At 43.6% G+C, this 24,282-nt stretch overlaps 1 protein-coding gene across 5 annotated transcripts in view; it reads left to right on the top strand.

Annotated features, from left to right (window-relative positions):
• The window catches only part of LOC134326632 (spectrin beta chain, non-erythrocytic 1-like), a 46,368-nt gene that overhangs the window by 16,995 nt on the left and 5,091 nt on the right, over positions 1 to 24,282 (top strand). For 3 of the 5 annotated variants that reach the window (XM_063008798.1, XM_063008799.1, XM_063008801.1), the window contains exons 12-31: positions 74 to 376; positions 3,187 to 3,340; positions 3,429 to 4,302; positions 4,376 to 4,513; positions 6,257 to 7,013; positions 8,020 to 8,313; positions 8,396 to 8,542; positions 8,620 to 8,883; positions 8,969 to 9,193; positions 11,931 to 12,020; positions 12,116 to 12,403; positions 12,490 to 12,620; positions 14,092 to 14,296; positions 14,389 to 14,763; positions 16,296 to 16,540; positions 18,077 to 18,215; positions 18,296 to 18,380; positions 18,459 to 18,655; positions 21,026 to 21,156; positions 21,278 to 21,332. In XM_063008798.1, coding sequence (XP_062864868.1) covers positions 74 to 376; positions 3,187 to 3,340; positions 3,429 to 4,302; positions 4,376 to 4,513; positions 6,257 to 7,013; positions 8,020 to 8,313; positions 8,396 to 8,542; positions 8,620 to 8,883; positions 8,969 to 9,193; positions 11,931 to 12,020; positions 12,116 to 12,403; positions 12,490 to 12,620; positions 14,092 to 14,296; positions 14,389 to 14,763; positions 16,296 to 16,540; positions 18,077 to 18,215; positions 18,296 to 18,380; positions 18,459 to 18,655; positions 21,026 to 21,156; positions 21,278 to 21,332 — 5,097 coding nt within the window. The remainder of the gene's footprint in view (positions 1 to 73; positions 377 to 3,186; positions 3,341 to 3,428; positions 4,303 to 4,375; positions 4,514 to 6,256; positions 7,014 to 8,019; positions 8,314 to 8,395; positions 8,543 to 8,619; positions 8,884 to 8,968; positions 9,194 to 11,930; positions 12,021 to 12,115; positions 12,404 to 12,489; positions 12,621 to 14,091; positions 14,297 to 14,388; positions 14,764 to 16,295; positions 16,541 to 18,076; positions 18,216 to 18,295; positions 18,381 to 18,458; positions 18,656 to 21,025; positions 21,157 to 21,277; positions 21,333 to 24,282) is intronic. The other 2 variants (XM_063008800.1, XM_063008802.1) reach the window with 1 other exon arrangement.

Genomic DNA, 24,282 nt, shown 5'->3' with positions numbered 1-24,282 from the left:
CGCTTAGAACCACGTCTCGTATCCGGCTAGCTGCTAATCGTTTTTCCCGCCCCGCCCCGCCCCGCCCCGACAGGACAACTTCGGCTTCGACCTGCAGGCCGTGGAGGCGGCCACCAAGAAGCACGAGGCCATCGAGACGGACATCTCGGCGTACGAGGAGCGGGTGCAGGCGGTGGTGGGCGTGGCCTCCGAGCTGGAGGCGGAGAGCTACCACGACATCAAGCGCGTGGCGGCCCGGCGGGACAACGTGCTGCGGCTCTGGAGCTACCTGCAGGAGCTGCTGCGGGCGCGGCGCCAGCGTCTGGAGCTCAACCTGGGCCTGCAGCGGGTCTTCCAGGAGATGCTCTACATCATGGACTGGATGGACGAGATGAAGGTCAGTACACAGGAACCTTTAGCTAGAATTTGGACGTGCTCGGTTGTACATTCTATTTTCTTTGTATATATCGTATCTTATATATATAGAATTTTATATATCATATTGCATATATTTTATCATATATGTCAGGTGGTATATATTGTATTGTGTATATCATAAATATAGTTCCGTACGTATTGTATCATAAACATCGTATCATATATATTGTCCATTTGATATTGTATATATTGTATTGTATATATCGCATCGTATTGTAAATTTTGTATCATATATACCGTATCTAATATATCGTATTGTATATATTGTAGCATATTATATATATCATATTGTATTCATCATATTGTATATATCACATCTTATATAGTATTGTATGTCGTATAGTATATATCGTATTGTAGATGTTGCATCATATATATTGAATTGTATATATTGTACCATATCATATATATCATATTGTGTATATCATATCATATATATTGTACCATATTATATATAGATTGTATTGTATATATCATATCGTATATATCCTATTGTGTATATCGTATCATATATATAGTATTATATATGTTGCATCATATATATATATATATATATATATATATATATATATATATATATATATATATATATATATATATATATATATATATATATATATATATATATATACACACACACACACATACAGTGTATCACAAAAGTGAGTACACCCCTCACATTTCTGCAAATATTTCATTATATCTTTTCATGGGTCAACACTATAGACATGAAACTTGGATATAACTTAGAGTAGTCAGTGTACAACTTGTATAGCAGTGTAGATTTACTGTCTTCTGAAAATAACTCAACACACAGCCATTAATGTCTAAATGGCTGGCAACATAAGTGAGTACACCCCACAGTGAACATGTCCAAATTGTGCCCAAAGTGTCAATATTTTGTTTGACCACCATGATTATCCAGCACTGCCTTAACCCTCCTGGGCATGGAATTCACCAGAGATGCACAGGTTGCTACTGGAATCCTCTTCCACTCCTCCATGATGACATCACGGAGCTGGTGGATGTTAGACACCTTGAACTCCTCCACCTTCCACTTGAGGATGTGCCACAGGTGCTCAATTGGGTTTAGTCCATCACCTTTACCTTCAGCTTCCTCAGCAAGGCAGTTGTCATCTTGGAGGTTGTGTTTGGGGTCGTTATCCTGTTGGAAAACTGGCATGAGGCCCAGTTTTCGAAGGGAGGGGATCATGCTCTGTTTCAGAATGTCACAGTACATGTTGGAATTCATGTTTCCCTCAACAAACTGCAGCTCCCCAGTGCCAGCAACACTCATGCAGCCCAAGACCATGATGCTACCACCACCATGCTTGACTGTAGGCAAGATACAGTTGTCTTGGTACTTCTCACCAGGGCGCCGCCACACATGCTGGACACCATCTGAGCCAAACAAGTTTATCTTGGTCTCGTCAGACCACAGGGCATTCCAGTAATCCATGTTCTTGAACTGCTTGTCTTCAGCAAACTGTTTGCGGGCTTTCTTGTGCGTCAGCTTCCTTCTGGGATGACGACCATGCAGACCGAGTTGATGCAGTGTGCGGCGTATGGTCTGAGCACTGACAGGCTGACCTCCCACGTCTTCAACCTCTGCAGCAATGCTGGCAGCACTCATGTGTCTATTTTTTAAAGCCAACCTCTGGATATGACGCCGAACACGTGGACTCGACTTCTTTGGTCGACCCTGGCGAAGCCTGTTCCGAGTGGAACCTGTCCTGGAAAACCGCTGTATGACCTTGGCCACCATGCTGTAGCTCAGTTTCAGGGTGTTAGCAATCTTCTTATAGCCCAGGCCATCTTTGTGGAGAGCAACAATTCTATTTCTCACATCCTCAGAGAGTTCTTTGCCATGAGGTGCCATGTTGAATATCCAGTGGCCAGTATGAGAGAATTGTACCCAAAACACCAAATTTAACAGCCCTGCTCCCCATTTACACCTGGGACCTTGACACATGACACCAGGGAGGGACAACGACACATTTGGGCACAATTTGGACATGTTCACTGTGGGGTGTACTCACTTATGTTGCCAGCTATTTAGACATTAATGGCTGTGTGTTGAGTTATTTTCAGAAGACAGTAAATCTACACTGCTATACAAGTTGTACACTGACTACTCTAAGTTATATCCAAGTTTCATGTCTATAGTGTTGTCCCATGAAAAGATATAATGAAATATTTGCAGAAATGTGAGGGGTGTACTCACTTTTGTGATACACTGTATATATCATATTGCATATATTGCATCATATATATCGTATTGTATATATCGCTTCATATACAGTATATCATATTGTGTATATCGTATCATATATATAGTATTGTACATATCGCATAATATATATTGTATTGTGTATAGCGTATCATACAGTATATATAGTATTGTATATGTTGCATCATATATAAATGTCATATCGTATATATTAAAATGTATATATCGTAGCGTATTATATATATATCGTATTATGTACAGTATATTGTATAGTATTTATCATATCATATATATTGTACCATATATATATACTGTAGATCGTATTGTATATGTGGTATTGTGTATATCGTCTTGTATATATCATGTCGTATATATCATATTGTAGTTGTCGTATCGTATATTATGAATTGTATATATTGTAGTGTATCATATATATCGTATCGTATATGTTGTAGCATATTATGTACACCGTATTGTCTGTATCATATCGTATATATCGGATCGTATATATAATTGTATGTATTGCTCTGTGTATACAGATGCTGCTGCTCTCTCAGGATTATGGGAAGCACCTCCTGGGCGTGGAGGACCTCCTGCAGAAGCACGCGCTGGTGGAGGCCGACATCGCCGCGCAGGCCGACCGCGTCAGAGCCGTCAACGCCAACGCCCGGAAATTCGCCGACGATTTGGAAGGTGAGCTAGCGTCGCGGCCCGGTTTCCAGCTTCATCCGTCAAATTTAGTCAGATCCAGTTCCCTTTGACGCTGTGTGAGGTCTCTTAGCAGGATACAAGCCCTGCGACCCGCAGGTAATCCACGACCGCGTGGCGCACATGGAGTTCTGCTACCGGGAGCTGACGCAGCTGGCGGCGGAGCGCCGGGGCCGCCTGGAGGAGTCGCGCCGCCTCTGGAGGTTCTTCTGGGAGATGGCGGAGGAGGAGGGCTGGATCCGGGAGAAGGAGCAGATCCTGTCGTCCGACGACCGCGGGAAGGACCTGACGGCGGCGCTGCGGCTGCTCAGCAAGCACAGGGCGTTCGAGGACGAGAGGAGCGGGCGCGCCGGGCGCCTCCAGCTGACCGCACGGCAGGGCGAGGAGCTGGTGGCCGCCGGGCATTTCGGCGCGGAGAAGATCGGCCGGCGCGTCGACGACGTCCGGGAGCAGTGGGCGGCGCTGGAGCGGCTGTCGGCGGCGCGTAAGACCCGCCTTCAGGAGGCGTGTTCGCTGCACCAGTTCCAGGCGGACGCCGACGACGTGGACGCCTGGATGCTGGACGCGCTGCGCATCGCGTCCAGCGCCGACGTGGGCCACGACGAGTTCTCGGCCCGGGCGCTGGTCAAGAAGCACAAGGACGTCGCCGAGGAGATGGACGGCTGCCGGCCCGTGCTGGACGCTCTGCGCGAGCAGGCCGACGCGCTGCCCGAGGAGCGGGCCCGGGCGGCCGACGCCGGCGGGCGCCTGGCGGGCGTGGAGGAGCGCTACGGCGAGCTGGCGGAGCTGACCCGGCTGAGGAAGCAGGCGCTCCAGGACGCGCTGGCGTTCTACAAGATGCTGAGCGAGGCCGACGCCTGCGAGCTGTGGATCCACGAGAAGGAGCAGTGGCTGCACGGCGTCAAGATCCCAGAGAAGCTGGAGGACCTGGAGGTGATCCAGCACAGGTGAGCGGCGTTAGCCTGGTGGTAGCGTGGCGGTTAGCCGGCGTGTTCACGTCCTGGTGATGTTCCTCTGCAGGTTCGAGAGTCTGGAGCCCGAGGTGAACAGCCAGGCCTCCCGGGTGGCGGTGGTGAACCAGATCGCCCGTCAGCTGATCCACAGCGGCCACCCCAGTGAGAAGGACATCAAAATCCAGCAGGACAAACTAAACACCAGGTAAATACCACCTAAAACACCCTAGCAACCACCTGGAACACTGTATCAACCACCTGAAACACTGTATCAACCACCTGGAACACTGTATCAACCACCTGGAACACTGTATCAACCACCTGATACATCTAAACAACCTAAAAAACATCCTAGCAACCACCTGAAACACTGTATCAACCACCTGACACATTTAAGCAACCTAAAAAACATCCTAGCAACCACCTAGAATACCAAAGCAACCACCTGAAACACTGTATCAACCACCTGACACATTTAAGCAACCTAAAACACCCTCACAACCACCTGAAACACTGTATCAACCACCTGAAACATTTAAGCAACCTAAAACATCCTAGCAACCACCTAGAATACCATAGCAACCACCTAGAATACCAAAGCAACCACCTGAAACACTGTATCAACCACCTGAAACATTTAAGCAACCTAAAACATCATAGCAACCACCCAGAATACCAAAGCAACCACCTGACACACTGTATCAACCACCTGACACATTTAAGCAACCTAAAAACACCCTAGCAACCACCTGGAATACTGTATCAACCACCTGACACATTTAATCAACCTAAAACATCCTAGCAACCACCCAGAATACCAAAGCAACCACCTGAAACACTGTATCAACCACCTGACACACTGTATCAACCACCTGACACACTGTAACAACCACCTGACACATTTAAGCAACCTAAAAACACCCTCACAACCACCTGAAACACTGTATCAACCACCTGAAACATTTAAGCAACCTAAAACATCCTAGCAACCACCTAGAATACCATAGCAACCACCTAGAATACCAAAGCAACCACCTGAAACACTGTATCAACCACCTGACACATTTAAGCAACCTAAAAACACCCTCACAACCACCTGAAACACTGTATCAACCACCTGAAACATTTAAGCAACCTAAAAACACCCTCACAACCACCTGAAACACTGTATCAACCACCTGACACACTGTATCAACCACCTGACACACTGTATCAACCACCTGACACATTTAAGCAACCTAAAAACACTCTAGCAACCACCTGGAATACTGTATCAACCACCTGACACATTTAATCAACCTAAAACATCCTAACAACCACCCAGAATACCAAAGCAACCACCTGAAACACTGTATCAACCACCTGACACACTGTATCAACCACCTGACACACTGTAACAACCACCTGACACATTTAAGCAACCTAAAAACACCCTCACAACCACCTGAAACACTGTATCAACAACCTGAAACACTGTATCAACCACCTGAAACATTTAAGCAACCTAAAACATCCTAGAAACCACCTAGAATACCATAGCAACCACCTAGAATACCAAAGCAACCATCTGAAACACTGTAGCAACCACCTGACACATTTAAGCAACCTAAAAACATCCTAGCAACCACCTGAAATACCAAAGCAACCACCAACAGACACTTATCGAAATTCTTTAACCCTACACATTTGGAACACCCTAGCAACCATCTGAAATACCATAGCAACCACCTAGCCACATTTAAGCAGCGTAAAACATCCTAGCAACCACCTGACACAATATTGTAACTCAAATTTCTCTAACAGTCTAGCAACTATCTGAAATATTACAGCAACCACTGAGCATAGCTACCTAGAACACCCTAGCAACCACCTAGAATACCACATATCAACCACCTGAACCAATAAAGCAACCATCAACAGACTGTAAAAATCTTTCTGGATATGGCAGGTGGGGTCAGTACCGTGACCTGGTGGACCAGAAGAAGGACGCCCTCAGCTCCGCCCTGGGCATCCAGAACTACTACCTGGAATGCAACGAGACCAAATCGTGGATCCGTGAGAAGACCAAGGTGATCGAGTCCACTCAGGATCTGGGAAACGACCTGGCCGGCGTCATGGCGCTGCAGCGCAAGCTGACCGGTATGGAGCGAGACCTCGCGGCGATCGAGGACAAAATGGCCGACCTGGAGAAGGAGGCCGACCGGCTGGCCGGAGAGCACCCGGCGCGGGCCCCGGGCATCAAGGGCCACGTGGGTGAGATCGAGGACGTGTGGAAGGAGATGAAGGAGACCCTGCGCGCCCGCGAGGAGTCCCTGGGCGAGGCCAGCAAGCTCCAGAAGTTCCTCCGAGAGCTGGACGACTTCCAGGCGTGGCTGTCCCGCACCCAGACGGCCGTGGCGTCCGAGGACGTGCCCAACGCCCTGGCCGAGGCCGAGAAGCTCCTGGCGCAGCACGAGGGCATCAAGAACGAGATCGGCAACTACCTGAAGGACTACCGGAGGATCCGGGACACGGGCGAGGCGGTGACCCGGGGCCAGACCGAGGCCCAGTACATGTTCCTCAACCAGAGGCTGCAGGCGCTGGACACCGGCTGGACCGAGCTGCAGGAGATGTGGGAGAACCGACGCAAGCTGCTGTCGCAGTCCCACGCCTACCAGCTCTTCCTCCGGGACGCCCAGCAGGCCGAGACCTTCCTCAACAACCAGGTGGGTGTGAGGTTACAGCCCCGAAAATCAATCTAGGTACCTGCGGTGTTATTTAAACTGCACTGAAACACCCTAGCAACCACCTAGAATACCAAAGCAACCACCTGAAATACCCTAGCAACCGCCTGAAATACCCTAGCAACCACTTGAAATACCCTAGCAACCACCTGAAATACCAAAGCAACCACCTGAAATACCCTAGCAACCACCTGACACATTATAGCAACCGCCAACATACGCTTATCAAAACTCATGAACCCCACACATTTGGAACACCCTAGCAACCATCTGAAATACCATAGCAACCACTTAGCAGACCCATAGGATGTCATAGCTATCACCTAGCAACTACCTAGCCATACCTTAGCACCATCAACGCTAATCAAAATTCCTTAACCCCATACATTTGGAGCACCATAGCAACCACCTAGCCATATTTAAGCAACCTGAAAACATCCTAGCAACCACCTAGATTACCACAGCAACCGCCTGACACATTATAGCAACCAACAACAGACACTTATTGAACTTATTTACCCCACACATTTGAAACACCACAGCAACCACCTGAAATATGATATCAACCACCTAGCCGTATTTAAGCAACCTAAAACATCCTAGCAACCACCTAGAATACCAAAGCAAACACCAACAGACACTTATCGAAATTCTTTAAACCTCACACATTTGGAACACTCTAGCAACCACCTGAAATACCATAGTAACCACCTAGCCATATTGTACCAATCTAAAAACATCCTAGCAACCGCCTAGAATACCTAAGCAACCACCAACAGAAATTCTTTAACCCCACACATTTGAAACACCCTAGTAACCACCTGAAATACCATAGCAACCACCTAGCTACATTTAAGCAACCTGAAAACATCCTAGCAACCACCTGACACATTATAGCAAATCGAAATTCTTTAACCCCACACATTTGGAACAGCTAACGGTCAGGGCTGTCCGGTGATTGATCGATCCCCGTCCCCTCGGTCCTCAGGAGTACGTGCTGGCTCACACGGAGCTGCCGGCCACTCTGGAAGGGGCCGAAGGGGCCGTCAAGAAGCAGGAGGACTTCATGACCAGCGTGGACGCCAACGAGGAGAAGATCAGCGGCGTGGCGGAGTCGGGCCGCAGGCTGGCCGACGAGGGGAACGTCAGCGCCGAGCGCATCCGGGAGAAAGCGGCGTCCGTCGACCAGAGGCATAAGAAGAATCGGGAGGCCGCCCGGGAGCTCCTGACCAAGCTGAAGGACAACCGAGACCTCCAGAGCTTCCTGCAGGAGTGCCAGGAGGTGAGAAGCATTCGGATCAGCATGCCGGTAGTTAGATTGGCAGCAGGACGATCGCATGAGAGTATGTTTTTTTATTCCGCAGCTGTCTCTGTGGATCGGCGAGAAGATGCTAACGGCGCAGGACGTGACCTACGACGAGGCCCGGAACCTGCACAGCAAGTGGCTGAAGCACCAGGCCTTCATGGCCGAGCTGCGCTCCAACAAGGAGTGGCTGGAGAACATCCACAAGGTAGAGATCCTGTACTGCGCCTGTGGGGATTTGTGTCTGCAAGAAAGGTTCTCACCCAAGCTCTCTTCTGGATGTAGGCGGGCACGGCGCTGGTGGCGGAGAAGCCGGACACCGAGGGCGTGGTGCGGGACAAGCTGGAGTCTCTGAAGAAGACGTGGGACGAGCTGGAGTCCAGCACGGAGACCAAGGCCCAGCGCCTGTTCCACGCCAACCGGGCCGAACTCTTCACCCAGAGCTGCACCGACCTGGACAAGTGGCTGGCGGCCCTGGAGGAGCGGATCCGCTCGGACGACTTCGGCAAAGACCTGACCAGCGTCAACATCCTGCTGAAGAAGCACCAGGTGGGTGGGACCACATCCCTCACGTACCCTCACGTACCCTCACGTACCCTCAGATCCCTCTCACGCCCTGTGGGTTCCTCCTCAGATCCTGGAGAGCCAGGTGGAGGTGAGGCAGAAGGAGGTGGAGGAGCTGCGCTCCCAGGCCCAGGCGCTCAGTCAGGAGGGGAAGGGTTCGGACGAGGTGGACGGCCTGCGCCGCGGCGTGGAGGAGAAGTTCCACCATCTGCAGGATCCGCTGAAGAGGCGCTGGAGTAACCTGACGGCCTCCAAGGAGATCCACCAGTTCAAACGCGACGTGGAGGACGAGATCGTGAGTTTCTGTCTCCTGGTCCTTCAGCGGATCTGCGTGGACGTCGTAGTATATTTAAAAAACCCTGCGCTATGGTTCGATCGGCCACGCCCGAGGCGCCTGCTTTTATTGTTTATTATCATTTACAATTTTTTATTTTTTAAATAATTTATAATTTTTTATATTTTATTATTTATAATCTTTTATGATTTTTTATTGTTTATTCATTTACCTTTTTTTAGATTTTTTTTATTTATTGTTATTTATAAGCTTTTATTATTTTATTTCATTATTTATAAGCTCTGTTTTTAATGATTAAAATCCTTTATTTTTAAATACTTATAAGCTTTTATTATTTTTTTAAATATTTAGTCTCTTATTATTTATTACTTATAATTTTTTATAAATTTTCTTTATTTATAAGCTTTTATTATTTCTTTTTTATTATTTAGAATTTTTGTGTTTAATTATTTATATCTTTATTTTTTTTTCATTTTTTATTATTTATATTTTATTATTTCCGTATTATTTGTAATCTTTTATTTTTTCATTATTTAAAATGTTTTTTTATTCTTACATTTTAGTTTTTTATTGCTTCTAAGCTTTTATTATTGTTTTTATTATTTTTATTAGCTTTTATTTTTGTAGTATTATTTAAAAGCTTTCATTATTTGTTTTTTATTATTTATGTTCTATTTTTTGTAATTTTTTTTATCCTTAATTCTTTTTAATTACTTGTAGTTTTTTATTATTTTTTATTATTAGGTTATTGTTTTTATAATTTATAAGCTTTTATTATTTTTTATTTTTTATAATCTGTTATTTATTGTTATTTATAAGCTTTTATTTTTTTTATTAATTGTAAGTTTGTATTATTTTTTATTTATAATCTTTTATTTTTTATTTTTTTATAATCTTTTATTGTTATTATATATACAGTGTATCACAAAAGTGAGTACACCCCTCACATTTCTGCAAATATTTTATTATATCTTTTCATGGGACAACACTATAGAAATAAAACTTGGATATAACTTAGAGTAGTCAGTGTACAACTTGTATAGCAGTGTAGATTTACTGTCTTCTGAAAATAACTCAACACACAGCCATTAATGTCTAAATAGCTGCAACATAAGTGAGTACACCCCACAGTGAACATGTCCAAATTGTGCCCAAAGTGTCAATATTTTGTGTGACCACCATTATTATCCAGCACTGCCTTAACCCTCCTGGGCATGGAATTCACCAGAGCTGCACAGGTTGCTACTGGAATCCTCTTCCACTCCTCCATGATGACATCACGGAGCTGGTGGATGTTAGACACCTTGAACTCCTCCACCTTCCACTTGAGGATGCGCCACAGGTGCTCAATTGGGTTTAGTCCATCACCTTTACCTTCAGCTTCCTCAGCAAGGCAGTTGTCATCTTGGAGGTTGTGTTTGGGGTCGTTATCCTGTTGGAAAACTGCCATGAGGCCCAGTTTTCGAAGGGAGGGGATCATGCTCTGTTTCAGAATGTCACAGTACATGTTGGAATTCATGTTTCCCTCAATGAACTGCAGCTCCCCAGTGCCAGCAACACTCATGCAGCCCAAGACCATGATGCTACCACCACCATGCTTGACTGTAGGCAAGATACAGTTGTCTTGGTACTTCTCACCAGGGCGCCGCCACACATGCTGGACACCATCTGAGCCAAACAAGTTTATCTTGGTCTCGTCAGACCACAGGGCGTTCCAGTAATCCATGTTCCTGGACTGCTTGTCTTCAGCAAACTGTTTGCGGGCTTTCTTGTGCGTCAGCTTCCTTCTGGGATGACGACCATGCAGACCGAGTTGATGCAGTGTGCGGCGTATGGTCTGAGCACTGACAGGTTGACCTCCCACGTCTTCAACCTCTGCAGCAATGCTGGCAGCACTCATGTGTCTATTTTTTAAAGCCAACCTCTGGATATGACGCCGAACACGTGGACTCAACTTCTTTGGTCGACCCTGGCGAAGCCTGTTCCGAGTGGAACCTGTCCTGGAAAACCGCTGTATGACCTTGGCCACCATGCTGTAGCTCAGTTTCAGGGTGTTAGCAATCTTCTTATAGCCCAGGCCATCTTTGTGGAGAGCAACAATTCTATTTCTCACATCCTCAGAGAGTTCTTTGCCATGAGGTGCCATGTTGAATATCCAGTGGCCAGTATGAGAGAATTGTACCCAAAACACCAAATTTAACAGCCCTGCTCCCCATTTACACCTGGGACCTTGACACATGACACCAGGGAGGGACAACGACACATTTGGGCACAATTTGGACATGTTCACTGTGGGGTGTACTCACTTATGTTGCAGCTATTTAGACATTAATGGCTGTGTGTTGAGTTATTTTCAGAAGACAGTAAATCTACACTGCTATACAAGCTGTACACTGACTACTCTAAGTTATATCCAAGTTTCATGTCTATAGTGTTGTCCCATGAAAAGATATAATGAAATATTTGCAGAAATGTGAGGGGTGTACTCACTTTTGTGATACACTGTAATCTTTTATTATTTTTTATTACTATGTTTTTATTTATAATTTTTTTTTTTTTATCATTTGTACACTTTTATTTATTTGTTAATTATAAGTTTGTATTATTTTTTATTTATAACCTTTTATAATTTTTTTATTATTATTTATAATCATTTATTTATTTATTTTATAATCTTTTATTATTATTTTTTTTATTTATAATCATTTATTATTATTATTTTATTATCATTTCTAAGCTCTGGGTGGAGGAGAGGATGCCGATGGCCACGTCCACTGAACACGGCAGTAACCTACAGAGCGTCCAGCTGCTCATCAAGAAGAACCAGGTGAGCACCAGACCACAGACAGCACTGTGTTTGAAAGTGCTGAGTGTGTCTGTGGGGATTCGTGCCTATATTCTGTGCCTGTTTGACCTCACCAGACCCTTCAGAGGGAGATCCAGGGTCACCAGCCGCGCTACGACGACGTCTTCCAGAAGAGCGCTCACGTGCTGAAGGAGGGCGGCGGCGGCGGCGGCGGGGAGGAGGTGATCCGCCAGCGCCTGGACGAGCTGCGGCGGCTGTGGGGCTCCGTCCGGGACGAGGCGGAGAGGAGGCGCGGCCGCCTGGAGGAGGCGCACGAGGCCCAGCGCTACTACTTCGACGCGGGCGAGGCCGAGGCCTGGATGAGCGAGCAGGAGCTCTACATGATGTCCGAGGAGAAGGCCAAGGTGAGAGGCTGCGGCGGTCCGGGCGTGGGAGGTGGATATGACTGAGAGGAGCCGCTCATCAGTCAGTGGTGGACGTTGTGTTGCAGGACGAGCAGAGCTCGGTGGCCATGCTGAAGAAGCATCAGATCCTGGAGCAGGCGCTGGAGGACTACGCCCAGACCGTGCACCAGCTCTCCAGGACCAGCAGGGCGCTGGTGACCGCCGGACATCCGGAGAGGTATCGGGACCATGACTGTGGGGATTCGTGTCCTATACATGATCCAAAGAGCGACTGATAGGGTTGGGGTTAGATTTTGGAGTGTGTCTGTGGGGATTTGTGGCCTATTCAGGTTCTGATAGGGAAGTCTGGTGGTGGGCGGGGCTTATTTTTTCCCTAACTAACGTACCTCGTTGTGATTTGTTTGTTTCTACAAATGAATCACGAATCAGGAGTCAAAATATTTTGTACGAATGACTCATAAATCAAAATAGTTTCTACAAATGATTCATGAATCAAAAGTTTCTACAATTGAATCATGAATCAAAACAGTTTGTACAAATGACTCATGAATCATGAATCAAAACCCTTATAACAAATGACTCAGGAATCAAATCAGTTTCTACAAATGACTCATGAATCAAAATAGTTTCTACAAATGACTCATGAATCGGGAGTCAAAATAGTTTCTACAAATGATTCAGGAATCAAAATAGTTTCTACAAATGACTCATGAATCATCAAACGTACCTCGTTGTGATTTGTTTGTTTCTACAAATGATTCATGAATCAAAACCCTTTCTACAAATGAATCACGAATCAGGAGTCAAAATATTTTGTACGAATGACTCATAAATCAAAATAGTTTCTACAAATGATTCATGAATCAAAAGTTTCTACAATTGAATCATGAATCAAAACAGTTTGTACAAATGACTCATGAATCATGAATCAAAACCCTTATAACAAATGACTCAGGAATCAAATCAGTTTCTACAAATGACTCATGAATCAAAATAGTTTCTACAAATGACTCATGAATCGGGAGTCAAAATAGTTTCTACAAATGATTCAGGAATCAAAATAGTTTCTACAAATGACTCATGAATCATCAAACGTACCTCGTTGTGATTTGTTTGTTTCTACAAATGATTCATGAATCAAAACCCTTTCTACAAATGAATCATGAATCAGGAGTCAAAATATTTTGCACAAATGACTCATAAATCAAAATAGTTTCTACAAATGATTCATGAATCAAAAGTTTCTACAATTGAATCTTGAATCAAAACCCTTTCTACAAATGAATCATGAATCAGGAGTCAAAATATTTGACTCATAAATCAAAATAGTTTCTACAAATGATTCATGAATCAAAAGCTTCTACAATTGAATCTTGAATCAAAACAGTTTGTACAAATGACTCATGAATCATGAATCAAAACCCTTTTTACAAATGACTCATAAATCAAAATAGTTTCTACAAATGATTCATGAATTGAAAGTTTCTACAAATGACTCATGAATCAAAATTGTTTCTACAAATGACTCATGAAACGGGAGTCAAAATAGTTTCCACAAATGATTCAAGAATCAGGAATCAAAATAGTTTCCACAAATGATTCAGGAATCAGGAATCAAAACAGTTTCTACAAATGACTCATGAATCATCGAACGTACCTCGTTGTGATTTGTTGCCCCGCCCCTCCAGCGAGCGAATCGGCATGCGCCAGTCTCAGGTGGATAAGCTGTACGCGGGTCTGAAGGACCTGGCGGAGGAGCGGAGGGGGAAGCTGGAAGAGCGGGCGCGGCTGTTCCAGCTGAACCGGGAGGTGGACGACCTGGAGCAGTGGATCTCCGAGAGGGAGGTGGTGGCCGGCTCCCACGAGCTCGGTCAGGACTACGAACACGTGACGGTAAGAGCGCCGCTAGCGTGGAACTGAACCGTACCATGATATCAGGTACAGTAGACGGATCACTAAATCTCGGGACGCGCCCGTTCCCCCAGATGCTGCAGGAACGCTTCCGGGAGTTCGCCCGGGACACCAGGAACACCGGTCAGGAACGCGTGGACGCGGTGAACGGGATGGCGGACGGGCTGATCGACGGCGGGCACGCGGACGCGGCGGCGGCGGCGGAGTGGAAGGACGGGCTGAACGAGGCCTGGGCGGAGCTGCTGGAGCTGATGGACACGCGCACCCAGATCCTGGCCGCCTCCTACGAGCTGCACCGGTTCCACCACGACGCCCGCGAGGTCCTGGGCCGCGTCTCGGACAAGCGCAGGAAGATCCCCGAGGAGCTGGGACGCGACCAGAACACCGTGGAGGCCCTGCAGAGGGCGCACCACGCCTTCCAGCACGACGTCCAGGCGCTGGGGAGTCAGGTGGGTCGGAGAGCTGCTCAGTGCTTCTTATGTGATTTAGGACGCGGCACTTCTTCCTTTTTTCTATCGATGTGGTGATGTCACGATTGGTCGAAAGTATTCGGACGCTTGATCGCAAGCTTGTCAGACGTCTCATCTCTCCAGGAGGCTCCGGACCCACCGTGACTCTGACCAGGCTGATCGATGGAAAGTTTAGAAGTTTAGATCAAAGAAAGTTTAGATCAAAGAAAGTTTACATCAAAGAAAGTTTAGTTTAAAGAAAGTTTACATCAAAGAAAGATAAGTTTAAAGAAAGTTTAGTTTAAAGAAAGTTTAGTTCAAAGAAAGTTTACATCAAAGAAAGTTTACATCAAAGAAAGATAAGTTTAAAGAAAGTTTAGTTTAAAGAAAGTTTAGTTCAAAGAAAGTTTACATCAAAGAAAGTTTACATCAAAGAAAGATAAGTTTAAAGAAAGTTTAGTTTAAAGAAAGTTTAGTTTAAAGAAAGTTTAGATCAAAGAAAGTTTAGTTCAAAGAAAGTTTACATCAAAGAAAGTTTAGATCAAAGAAAGTTTAGTTCAAAGAAAGTTTACATCAAAGAAAGTTTACATCAAAGAAAGTTTACATCAAAGAAAGTTTAGTTCAAAGAAAGTTTACATCAAAGAAAGTTTAGATCAAAGAAAGTTTAGTTTAAAGAAAGTTTAGTTTAAAGAAAGTTTAGATCAAAGAAAGTTTAGTTCAAAGAAAGTTTACATCAAAGAAAGTTTACATCAAAGAAAGTTTACATCAAAGAAAGTTTAGTTCAAAGAAAGTTTACATCAAAGAAAGTTTAGTTTAAAGAAAGTTTACATCAAAGAAAGTTCAGATCAAAGAAAGTTCAGATCAAGGAAAGTTTAAAAATTTAGATCAAAGAAAGTTTAGATCAAAGAAAGTTTAGATCAAAGAAAGTTTAGATCAAAGAAAGTTCAGATCAAAGAAAGTTCAGATCAAAGAAAGTTTAAAAATTTAGATCAAAGAAAGTTTAGATCAAAGAAAGTTTAGATCAAAGAAAGTTTAGATCAAAGAAAGTTTACATCAAAGAAAGTTCAGATCAAAGAAAGTTCAGATCAAGGAAAGTTTAAAAATTTAGATCAAAGAAAGTTTAGATCAAAGAAAGTTTAGATCAAAGAAAGTTTAGATCAAAGAAAGTTCAGATCAAAGAAAGTTCAGATCAAAGAAAGTTTAAAAATTTAGATCAAAGAAAGTTTAGATCAAAGAAAGTTTAGATCAAAGAAAGTTTAAAAATTTAGATCAAAGAAAGTTTAGTTCAAAGAAAGTTTAGATCAAAGAAAGTTTAAAAATTTAGATCAAAGAAAGTTTAGATCAAAGAAAGTTTAGATCAAAGAAAGTTTACATCAAAGAAAGTTTACTTCAAAGAAAGTTAAAAAATTTAGATCAAAGAAAGTTTAGATCAAAGAAAGTTTAGACAGTTGAAGTTTAGATCACAGAAAGTTTAGCCGTTTGAAGTTTCTTTGATGTAGCGTTTAAATTGGAACCCTCTCGTCCGTGCTCAGGTGAAGCAGCTGCAGGACGACGCGGCGCGGCTGCAGTCCTCCTACGCCGGGGACAAGGCCGAGGACATCCGGAGGCGCGAGGCCGAGGCGCTGGACGCCTGGCGCTCGCTCCTGGAGGCGTGCGACGCCCGCCGCGCCCGTCTGCTGGACGCCGCCGACAAGTTCCGCTTCCTCAGCCTGGTGCGCGACCTGGTGCTCTGGATGGAGGACGTGGTGCGGCTCATCCACGCCCAGGAGAAGCCCAGGTACCGGCAGCCGAAAGTATTGGGACACCACATCAGGTTGCCGGACGTCCCGTTTCAAATCCACATCATAAACTATACGGTCTAAAGTATTCAGACGCCTGACTGCAGGGTTGCCAGACATGCCGTTTTAAATCCTCATCATACACTACGTGGTCAAAAGTATTAGAATGCCTGACCGCAGGGTTGCCAGACTTCCCGTTTTAAATCCACAGCCAAAAGTATTCGGACACCAGATCGCAAGGTTGCCAGACGTCCTATAACAAATCCACGTTGTACACTATGCGGTCAAAAGTATTCGGATACCTGACCGCAGGGTTGCCAGACATTTAAATCCACAGCCAAAAGTATTCAGGCGCCTGACTGCAAGGTTGCCAGATGTCTCGTTTTAAATCCTCATCAAACACTATGTGGTCAAAAGTATTCGGGCGCCTGACTGCAGGGTTGCCAGACATGCCGTTTTAAATCCTCATCATAAACTATACAGTCAAAAGTATTCAGACGCCTGACGCCTCATCATACACTATATCTCAAGGTTGCCAGACATCCTGTTTCAGATCCCCATCATAGACTATATCTCAAGGTTGCCAGACATCCTGTTTCAGATCCCCATCATACACTATATCTCAAGGTTGCCAGACATCCAGTTTCAGATCCCCATCATACACTATATCTCAAGATTGCCAGACATCCAGTTTCAAATCCCCATCATACACTATATCTCAAGGTTGCCAGACATCCAGTTTCAGATCCCCATCATACACTATATCTCAAGGTTGCCAGACATTCTGTTTCAAAACCCCATCATACACTATATCTCAGGGTTGACAGACATCCTGTTTCAGATCCCCATCATACACTATATCTTAAGGTTGCCAGACGTCCAGTTTCAAATTGGGGATCGTACACTATACACTATATCTCAAGGTTGCCAGACATCCGGTTTTACATCCACATCATACGCTATATCTCAAGGTTGCCAGATGTCCAGTTTCAAATCCCCATCATAGACTATATCTCAAGGTTGCCAGACATCCTGTTTCAGATCCCCATCATACACTATATCTTAAGGTTGCCAGACGTCCAGTTTCAAATCCCCATCATAGACTATTTCTCAAGGTTGCCAGACGTCCAGTTTCAAATCCCCATCATAGACTATATCTCAAGGTTGCCAGACATCCTGTTTCAGATCCCCATCATACACTATATCTCAAGGTTGCCAGACATCCTGTTTCAAAACCCCATCATACACTATATCTCAAGGTTGCCAGACATCCTGTTTCAGATCCCCATCATACACTATATCTCAAGGTTGCCAGACGTCCAGTTTCAAATCCCCATCATACACTATATCTCAAGGTTGCCAGACATCCTGTTTTACATCCACATCATACACTATATCTCAAGGTTGCCAGACATCCTGTTTTACATCCACATCATACACTATACAGTCAAAAGTATTCGGACACCTGACCGCAACGTCCTGTTTTAAATCCTCAGCCCAAAGTATTTGTTGACGCTCGTGTCTTTTCCACTCAGGGACGTTTCGTCGGTGGAGCTTCTCATGAACAACCACCAGGGCATCAAGGCGGAGGTGGACGCCCGGAACGACAGCTTCACCTCCTGCGTGGACCTGGGGAACGCTCTCCTCTCGAGGAAGCACTACGCTTCAGAAGAGGTCAGCGCAGAACGATTATTATAACACGCGGCCGGTTCTGATGAATGTTTGTTTATTTAATCGGGACGTTTTGGGTTCAGATCGAGGAGAAGCTGCGGCAGCTGACGGAGAAACGGAAACACATGATCGAGAGGTGGGAGGATCGCTGGGAGTGGCTGCGTCTGGGTACAATCACGTCAATTATTACTATTTTTAATCACCTGTCATCGAGGGCGTGGTTAATCGTCCTCCCCTCTGTGTCAGTTCTGGAGGTGCACCAGTTCTCCCGGGACGCGGGCGTGGCCGAGGCGTGGCTGCTGGGTCAGGAGCCGTACCTGTCCGGTCGAGAGGTGGGCCAGAGCGTGGACGAGGTGGAGAAGCTCATCAAGCGGCACGAGGCCTTCGAGAAGTCGGCCGCCACCTGGGAGGAGCGGTTCTCGGCCCTGGAGCGGCTCACCACGGTAACGGCCGGGGGTTCGGGGCGGGGTGTACCGGGGTGCGGGGTGCTGCTGGTCCTGCACGTCAGACTCGGACCGGAACAGGAACTGACCTTCCCTAAAGTTTGGTAGCTGGTTGTAGTGATCGGCTGAGCGAGCGGGGGCGGAGTCACACGACAGAGCCTGGTGGGTGAAAAGAAGCGCCATCGCCCGACCTCAAACGATTCATGAATCAAAATAGTTTCTACAAATTACTTATGAATCAGGATTCAAACTAACTTCTACAAATGACTCGTGAACCATGAATCCAAATAGTTTCAACAAATGACTCATGAATCAGGATTCAAACTTACTTCCACAAATGACTCAGAAATCAGGATTCAAAGTTGTTTCTACAAATGAATCATGAATCAGGATTCAAAAGTTTCTACAAATGAATCGGGAATCAAAGTTGTTTCTACAAATGAATCATGAATCAGGATTCAAAAGTTTCTACAAATGAATCGGGAATCAAAGTTGTTTCTACAAATGAATCATGAATCAGGATTCAAAAGTTTCTACAAATGAATCGGGAATCAAAGTTGTTTCTACAAATGAATCATGAATCAGGATTCAAAAGTTTCTACAAATGAATCGGGAATCAAAGTTGTTTCTACAAATGAATCATGAATCAGGACTCAAAATATTCTCAACAAATGAATCATGAATCAAAATAGTTTTTACAAATGAACCATGAATCAGGATTCAAACTAGTTTCTACAGATAACTCATGAATCATGAATCTAAATAGTTTCTACAAATGACTCATGAATTAAACTAGTTTCTACAGATAACTCATGAATCATGAATCTAAATAGTTTCTACAAGTGACTCATGAATCAGAATTCAAAATAGTTTTTTATGAATGACTCATGAATCAATATAGTTTGTGAATGAATCATGAATCTAAATAGTTTCTACAAATGAATCATGAATCAAAATAGTTCTATAAATGACTCATGAATCAGAATTCAAACTAGTTCCTACAAATGACTCATGAATCAGGATTCAAAACAGTTTCTACAAATAAATCAGGATTCAAAATAGTTTCAATTGACTCATGAATCAGAATTCAAACTAGTTCCTACAAATGACTCATGAATCAGGATTCAAAACAGTTTCTACAAATAAATCAGGATTCAAAATAGTTTCAATTGACTCATGAATCAGAATTCAAACTAGTTCCTACAAATGACTCATGAATCAGGATTCAAAACAGTTTCTACAAATAAATCAGGACTCAAAATATTCTCAACAAATGAATCATGAATCAAAATAGTTTTTACAAATGAACCATGAATCAGGATTCAAACTAGTTTCTACAGATAACTCATGAATCATGAATCTAAATAGTTTCTACAAATGACTCATGAATTAAACTAGTTTCTACAGATAACTCATGAATCATGAATCTAAATAGTTTCTACAAGTGACTCATGAATCAGAATTCAAAATAGTTTTTTATGAATGACTCATGAATCAATATAGTTTGTGAATGAATCATGAATCTAAATAGTTTCTACAAATGAATCATGAATCAGGATTCAAACTAGTTTCTACAGATAACTCATGAATCATGAATCTAAATAGTTTCTACAAATGACTCATGAATTAAACTAGTTTCTACAGATAACTCATGAATCATGAATCTAAATAGTTTCTACAAGTGACTCATGAATCAGAATTCAAAATAGTTTTTTATGAATGACTCATGAATCAATATAGTTTGTGAATGAATCATGAATCTAAATAGTTTCTACAAATGAATCATGAATCAAAATAGTTCTATAAATGACTCATGAATCAGAATTCAAACTAGTTCCTACAAATGACTCATGAATCAGGATTCAAAACAGTTTCTACAAATAAATCAGGATTCAAAATAGTTTCAATTGACTCATGAATCAGAATTCAAACTAGTTCCTACAAATGACTCATGAATCAGGATTCAAAACAGTTTCTACAAATAAATCAGGATTCAAAATAGTTTCAATTGACTCATGAATCAGAATTCAAACTAGTTCCTACAAATGACTCATGAATCAGGATTCAAAACAGTTTCTACAAATGACTCATGAATCAGGATTCAAAACAGTTTCTACAAATAAATCAGGATTCAAAACAGTTTCTACAAATGACTCATGAATCATGAATCAAAATAGTTTTTACAAATGAATCATGAATCAAAATAGTTTTTGGAAATGATTCATGAATCAGGAATTAAAATAGAGCAAGCGGGGGCTGAATCACACGGTGAAACCTGGTGGGTGAAAAGAAGCGGCTTCGCCCGGACCCCTTCGTGCCAGAGGAGCAGCAGCGCATTCACACTGGGGAATCGGGTATGTCTGTTCTCAGATGGAGCTGCTGGAGGTGAGAAGGCAGCAGCAGGAGGAGGAGGAGGAGAGGAGGAGGAGGAGGCAGGACGCCGCCGCCGCCGCCGCCGCAGAGGAAGCCCCGCCCACCGAAGAGGTGTCGCCGCAGCCCAGGTGAATCATCTCAGGAGCGCTGGTTTATTTATATCTGTGTTCCTGTGTGGTGATACGGAGCTCGATGATGTCATCATTCTCCTGTGTGTGTGTGTGTGTGTGTGTGTGTGTGTGTGTGCAGGGAGGGTGAGCAGGTCTCTCAGAACGGCCCGCCGGCACAGCAGGACCCCCCCCGGGTTAGTTACCGCTCCCCAACCTACCGAAGCTACTCCGGCTTTCAGAACCGTAAAGGAGCCACCAAGGAGTAACGTACCCCATCGTACCCCCCCCCCCCATACCCCCATACCCCTCCCCTCCCAAAATACCAAGGAGTAACGTACCCCATCGTACCCCCCCCCCCATACCCCCATACCCCTCCCCTCCCAAAATACCAAGGAGTAACGTACCCCATCGTACCCCCACCCCCATACCCCCATACCCCTCCCCTCCCAAAATACCAAGGAGTAACGTACCCCATCGTAACCCCCCCCCATACCCCCATACCCCTCCCCTCCCAAAATACCAAGGAGTAACGTACCCCATCGTACCCCCCCCATACCCCCATACCCCTCCCCTCCCAAAATACCAAGGAGTAACGTACCCCATCGTACCCCCACCCCCATACCCCCATACCCCTCCCCTCCCAAAATACCAAGGAGTAACGTACCCCATCGTACCCCCCCCATACCCCCATACCCCTCCCCTCCCAAAATACCAAGGAGTAACGTACCCCATCGTACCCCCCCATACCCCCATACCCCTCCCCTCCCAAAATACCAAGGAGTAACGTACCCCATCGTACCCCCCCCATACCCCCATACCCCTCCCCTCCCAAAATACCAAGGAGTAACGTACCCCATCGTACCCCCCCCATACCCCCATACCCCTCCCCTCCGAAAATACCAAGGAGTAACGTACCCCATCATACCCCCCCATACCCCCATACCCCTCCCCTCCCAAAATACCAAGGAGTAACGTACCCCATCGTACCCCCCCCATACCCCCATACCCCTCCCCTCCCAAAATACCAAGGAGTAACGTACCCCATCATACCCCCCCATACCCCCATACCCCTCCCCTCCCAAAATACCAAGGAGTAACGTACCCCATCATACCCCCCCATACCGGGATCAAAATAGTTTTAACAAATAAATCATGAATCAATACAGTTTAAACAAATGACTCATGAATCATATTTTTTACACACGACTCATGAATCAGAATTTAAAACAGTTCCTATAGATGAATCAGGATTCTAAATAGTTTTAACAAATGAATCATGAATCAATATAGTGTAAACAGATGAATCATGAATCATAGTTTCCTTAAATGAATCATGAATCTGGATTCAAAATAGTTTTAACAAATGATTCATAAATCAAAATAGTTTCTACAAATGAATCATGAATCAATATAGTTTAAACAAATGACTCATGAATCATAGTTTTTTAGTAGTAGTAGTAGTAGAACTTTATTGTCACTATAATATGAATATTATATATGAATCATGAATCAGAATTTAAAACAGTTCCTATAAATGAATCATGAATCAAAATAGTTTTAACAAATGAATCATGAATCAAGATTCAAAATAGTTTTAACAAATGAATCATGAATCAGGATTTAAAATAGTCTGAACAAATGAATCAGGGTTCAATATAGTGTAAACAGATGAATCATGAATCATAGTTTCCTTAAATGAATCATGAATCTGGATTCAAAATAGTTTTAACAAATGATTCATAAATCAAAATAGTTTCTACAAATGAATCATGAATCAAAATACTTTCAACAAATGAATCATGAATCAGTTTTTATAAATGAACCATGACTCATGAATCTGATTCGTAAGAGTTCCGGCGTCCGGTGGAAATTCTCGTATCGATTTTCGTCTCCAGCAGAACGAATCACGTATCAAAATATTTGGGTCGCTGAAGATTTTTAACATTTAGTCTGAAACTGAAACTAAAACTAATATAGTTATTTATTAACATCAGTGTTTCTGTTATTATTATTACGATATACTGTGATGTAAGTGATTGTGTTTGCCTTGGTATTTAACATGTTCTCTGTATTTATGAGTTCATTGTTAATATATTTGTGTCGGTTTTATTTGTGTTGTTTTGTTTTGCTGTAACGTTTCACCTCGTGTGGAGACGGAAGCCGTTAGAACGTCGTGTTTAATATCTGAACTGTTACCCAGAAGTACCGGAGTAAACGCCCGGTTCTACAGCCCGGTTCTACAGAGGGGCGATACCCGGGCGCTGAGGGGTGCAGCATGCAGGTGCTAGTCTGAGACTTTCCTCGGCCAGCGTGTGAGGGGCGAGCGCCAGAGGAAATGACTCATGAATCAAAATAGCTTCTACAGATCAATTATGGATCACAAATCTAAAGACTTTCTACAAATGACTCATGAATCAGGAATCAAAATAGTTTAAAATAGTTTCTACTAATGACTTATGATTCAGGAATCAAATAGGTTCTACAAACGAATCAGGAATCAAAATAGTTTCTCCAAACGACTAATGAATCATTATATTTTTAACAAATGACTTATGATTCAGGAATCAAAATAGTTTCTACAAATGACTCAGGAATCAAAATAGTTTTTACTAATGACTTATGATTCATGAATCAAATAGGTTCTACAAACGAATCATGAATCTAAGGAGTTTGAGTTTCTGTAAATGAATCATGAACCATAAATCAAAATAGTTTCTACAAATGACTCATGAGTCATGAATCAAAATAGTTTTTATTAATGATTTCTGATTCAGGAATCAAATAGGTTGTACAAATTAAATGTTAAATAGTTTCATGAATCTAAATAGTTTCTACAAATGACTCCTGAATCAGAAATCAAAAATAATTTCTACAAATGACTCAGGAATCAAAAAAGTTTTTACTAATGACTTATGATTCAGGAATCAAATAGGTTCTACAAACGAATCATGAATCTAAATAGTTTCTCCAAACGACTCATGAATCATTATATTTTTTACAAATGACTTATGATTCAGGAATCAAAATAGTTTCTACAAATGACTCAGGAATCAAAATAGTTTTTACTAATGACTCATGAATCAAAATAGTTTCTACAAATGAATCAGGAATCAAAATAATTTCTACAAATGACTCAGGAACCAA

Source organism: Trichomycterus rosablanca, chromosome 14 (assembly GCF_030014385.1).
Source record: "Trichomycterus rosablanca isolate fTriRos1 chromosome 14, fTriRos1.hap1, whole genome shotgun sequence".
Lineage (NCBI taxonomy): Eukaryota > Metazoa > Chordata > Actinopteri > Siluriformes > Trichomycteridae > Trichomycterus > Trichomycterus rosablanca.
This window is presented reverse-complemented; position numbering and strand designations above follow the sequence as displayed.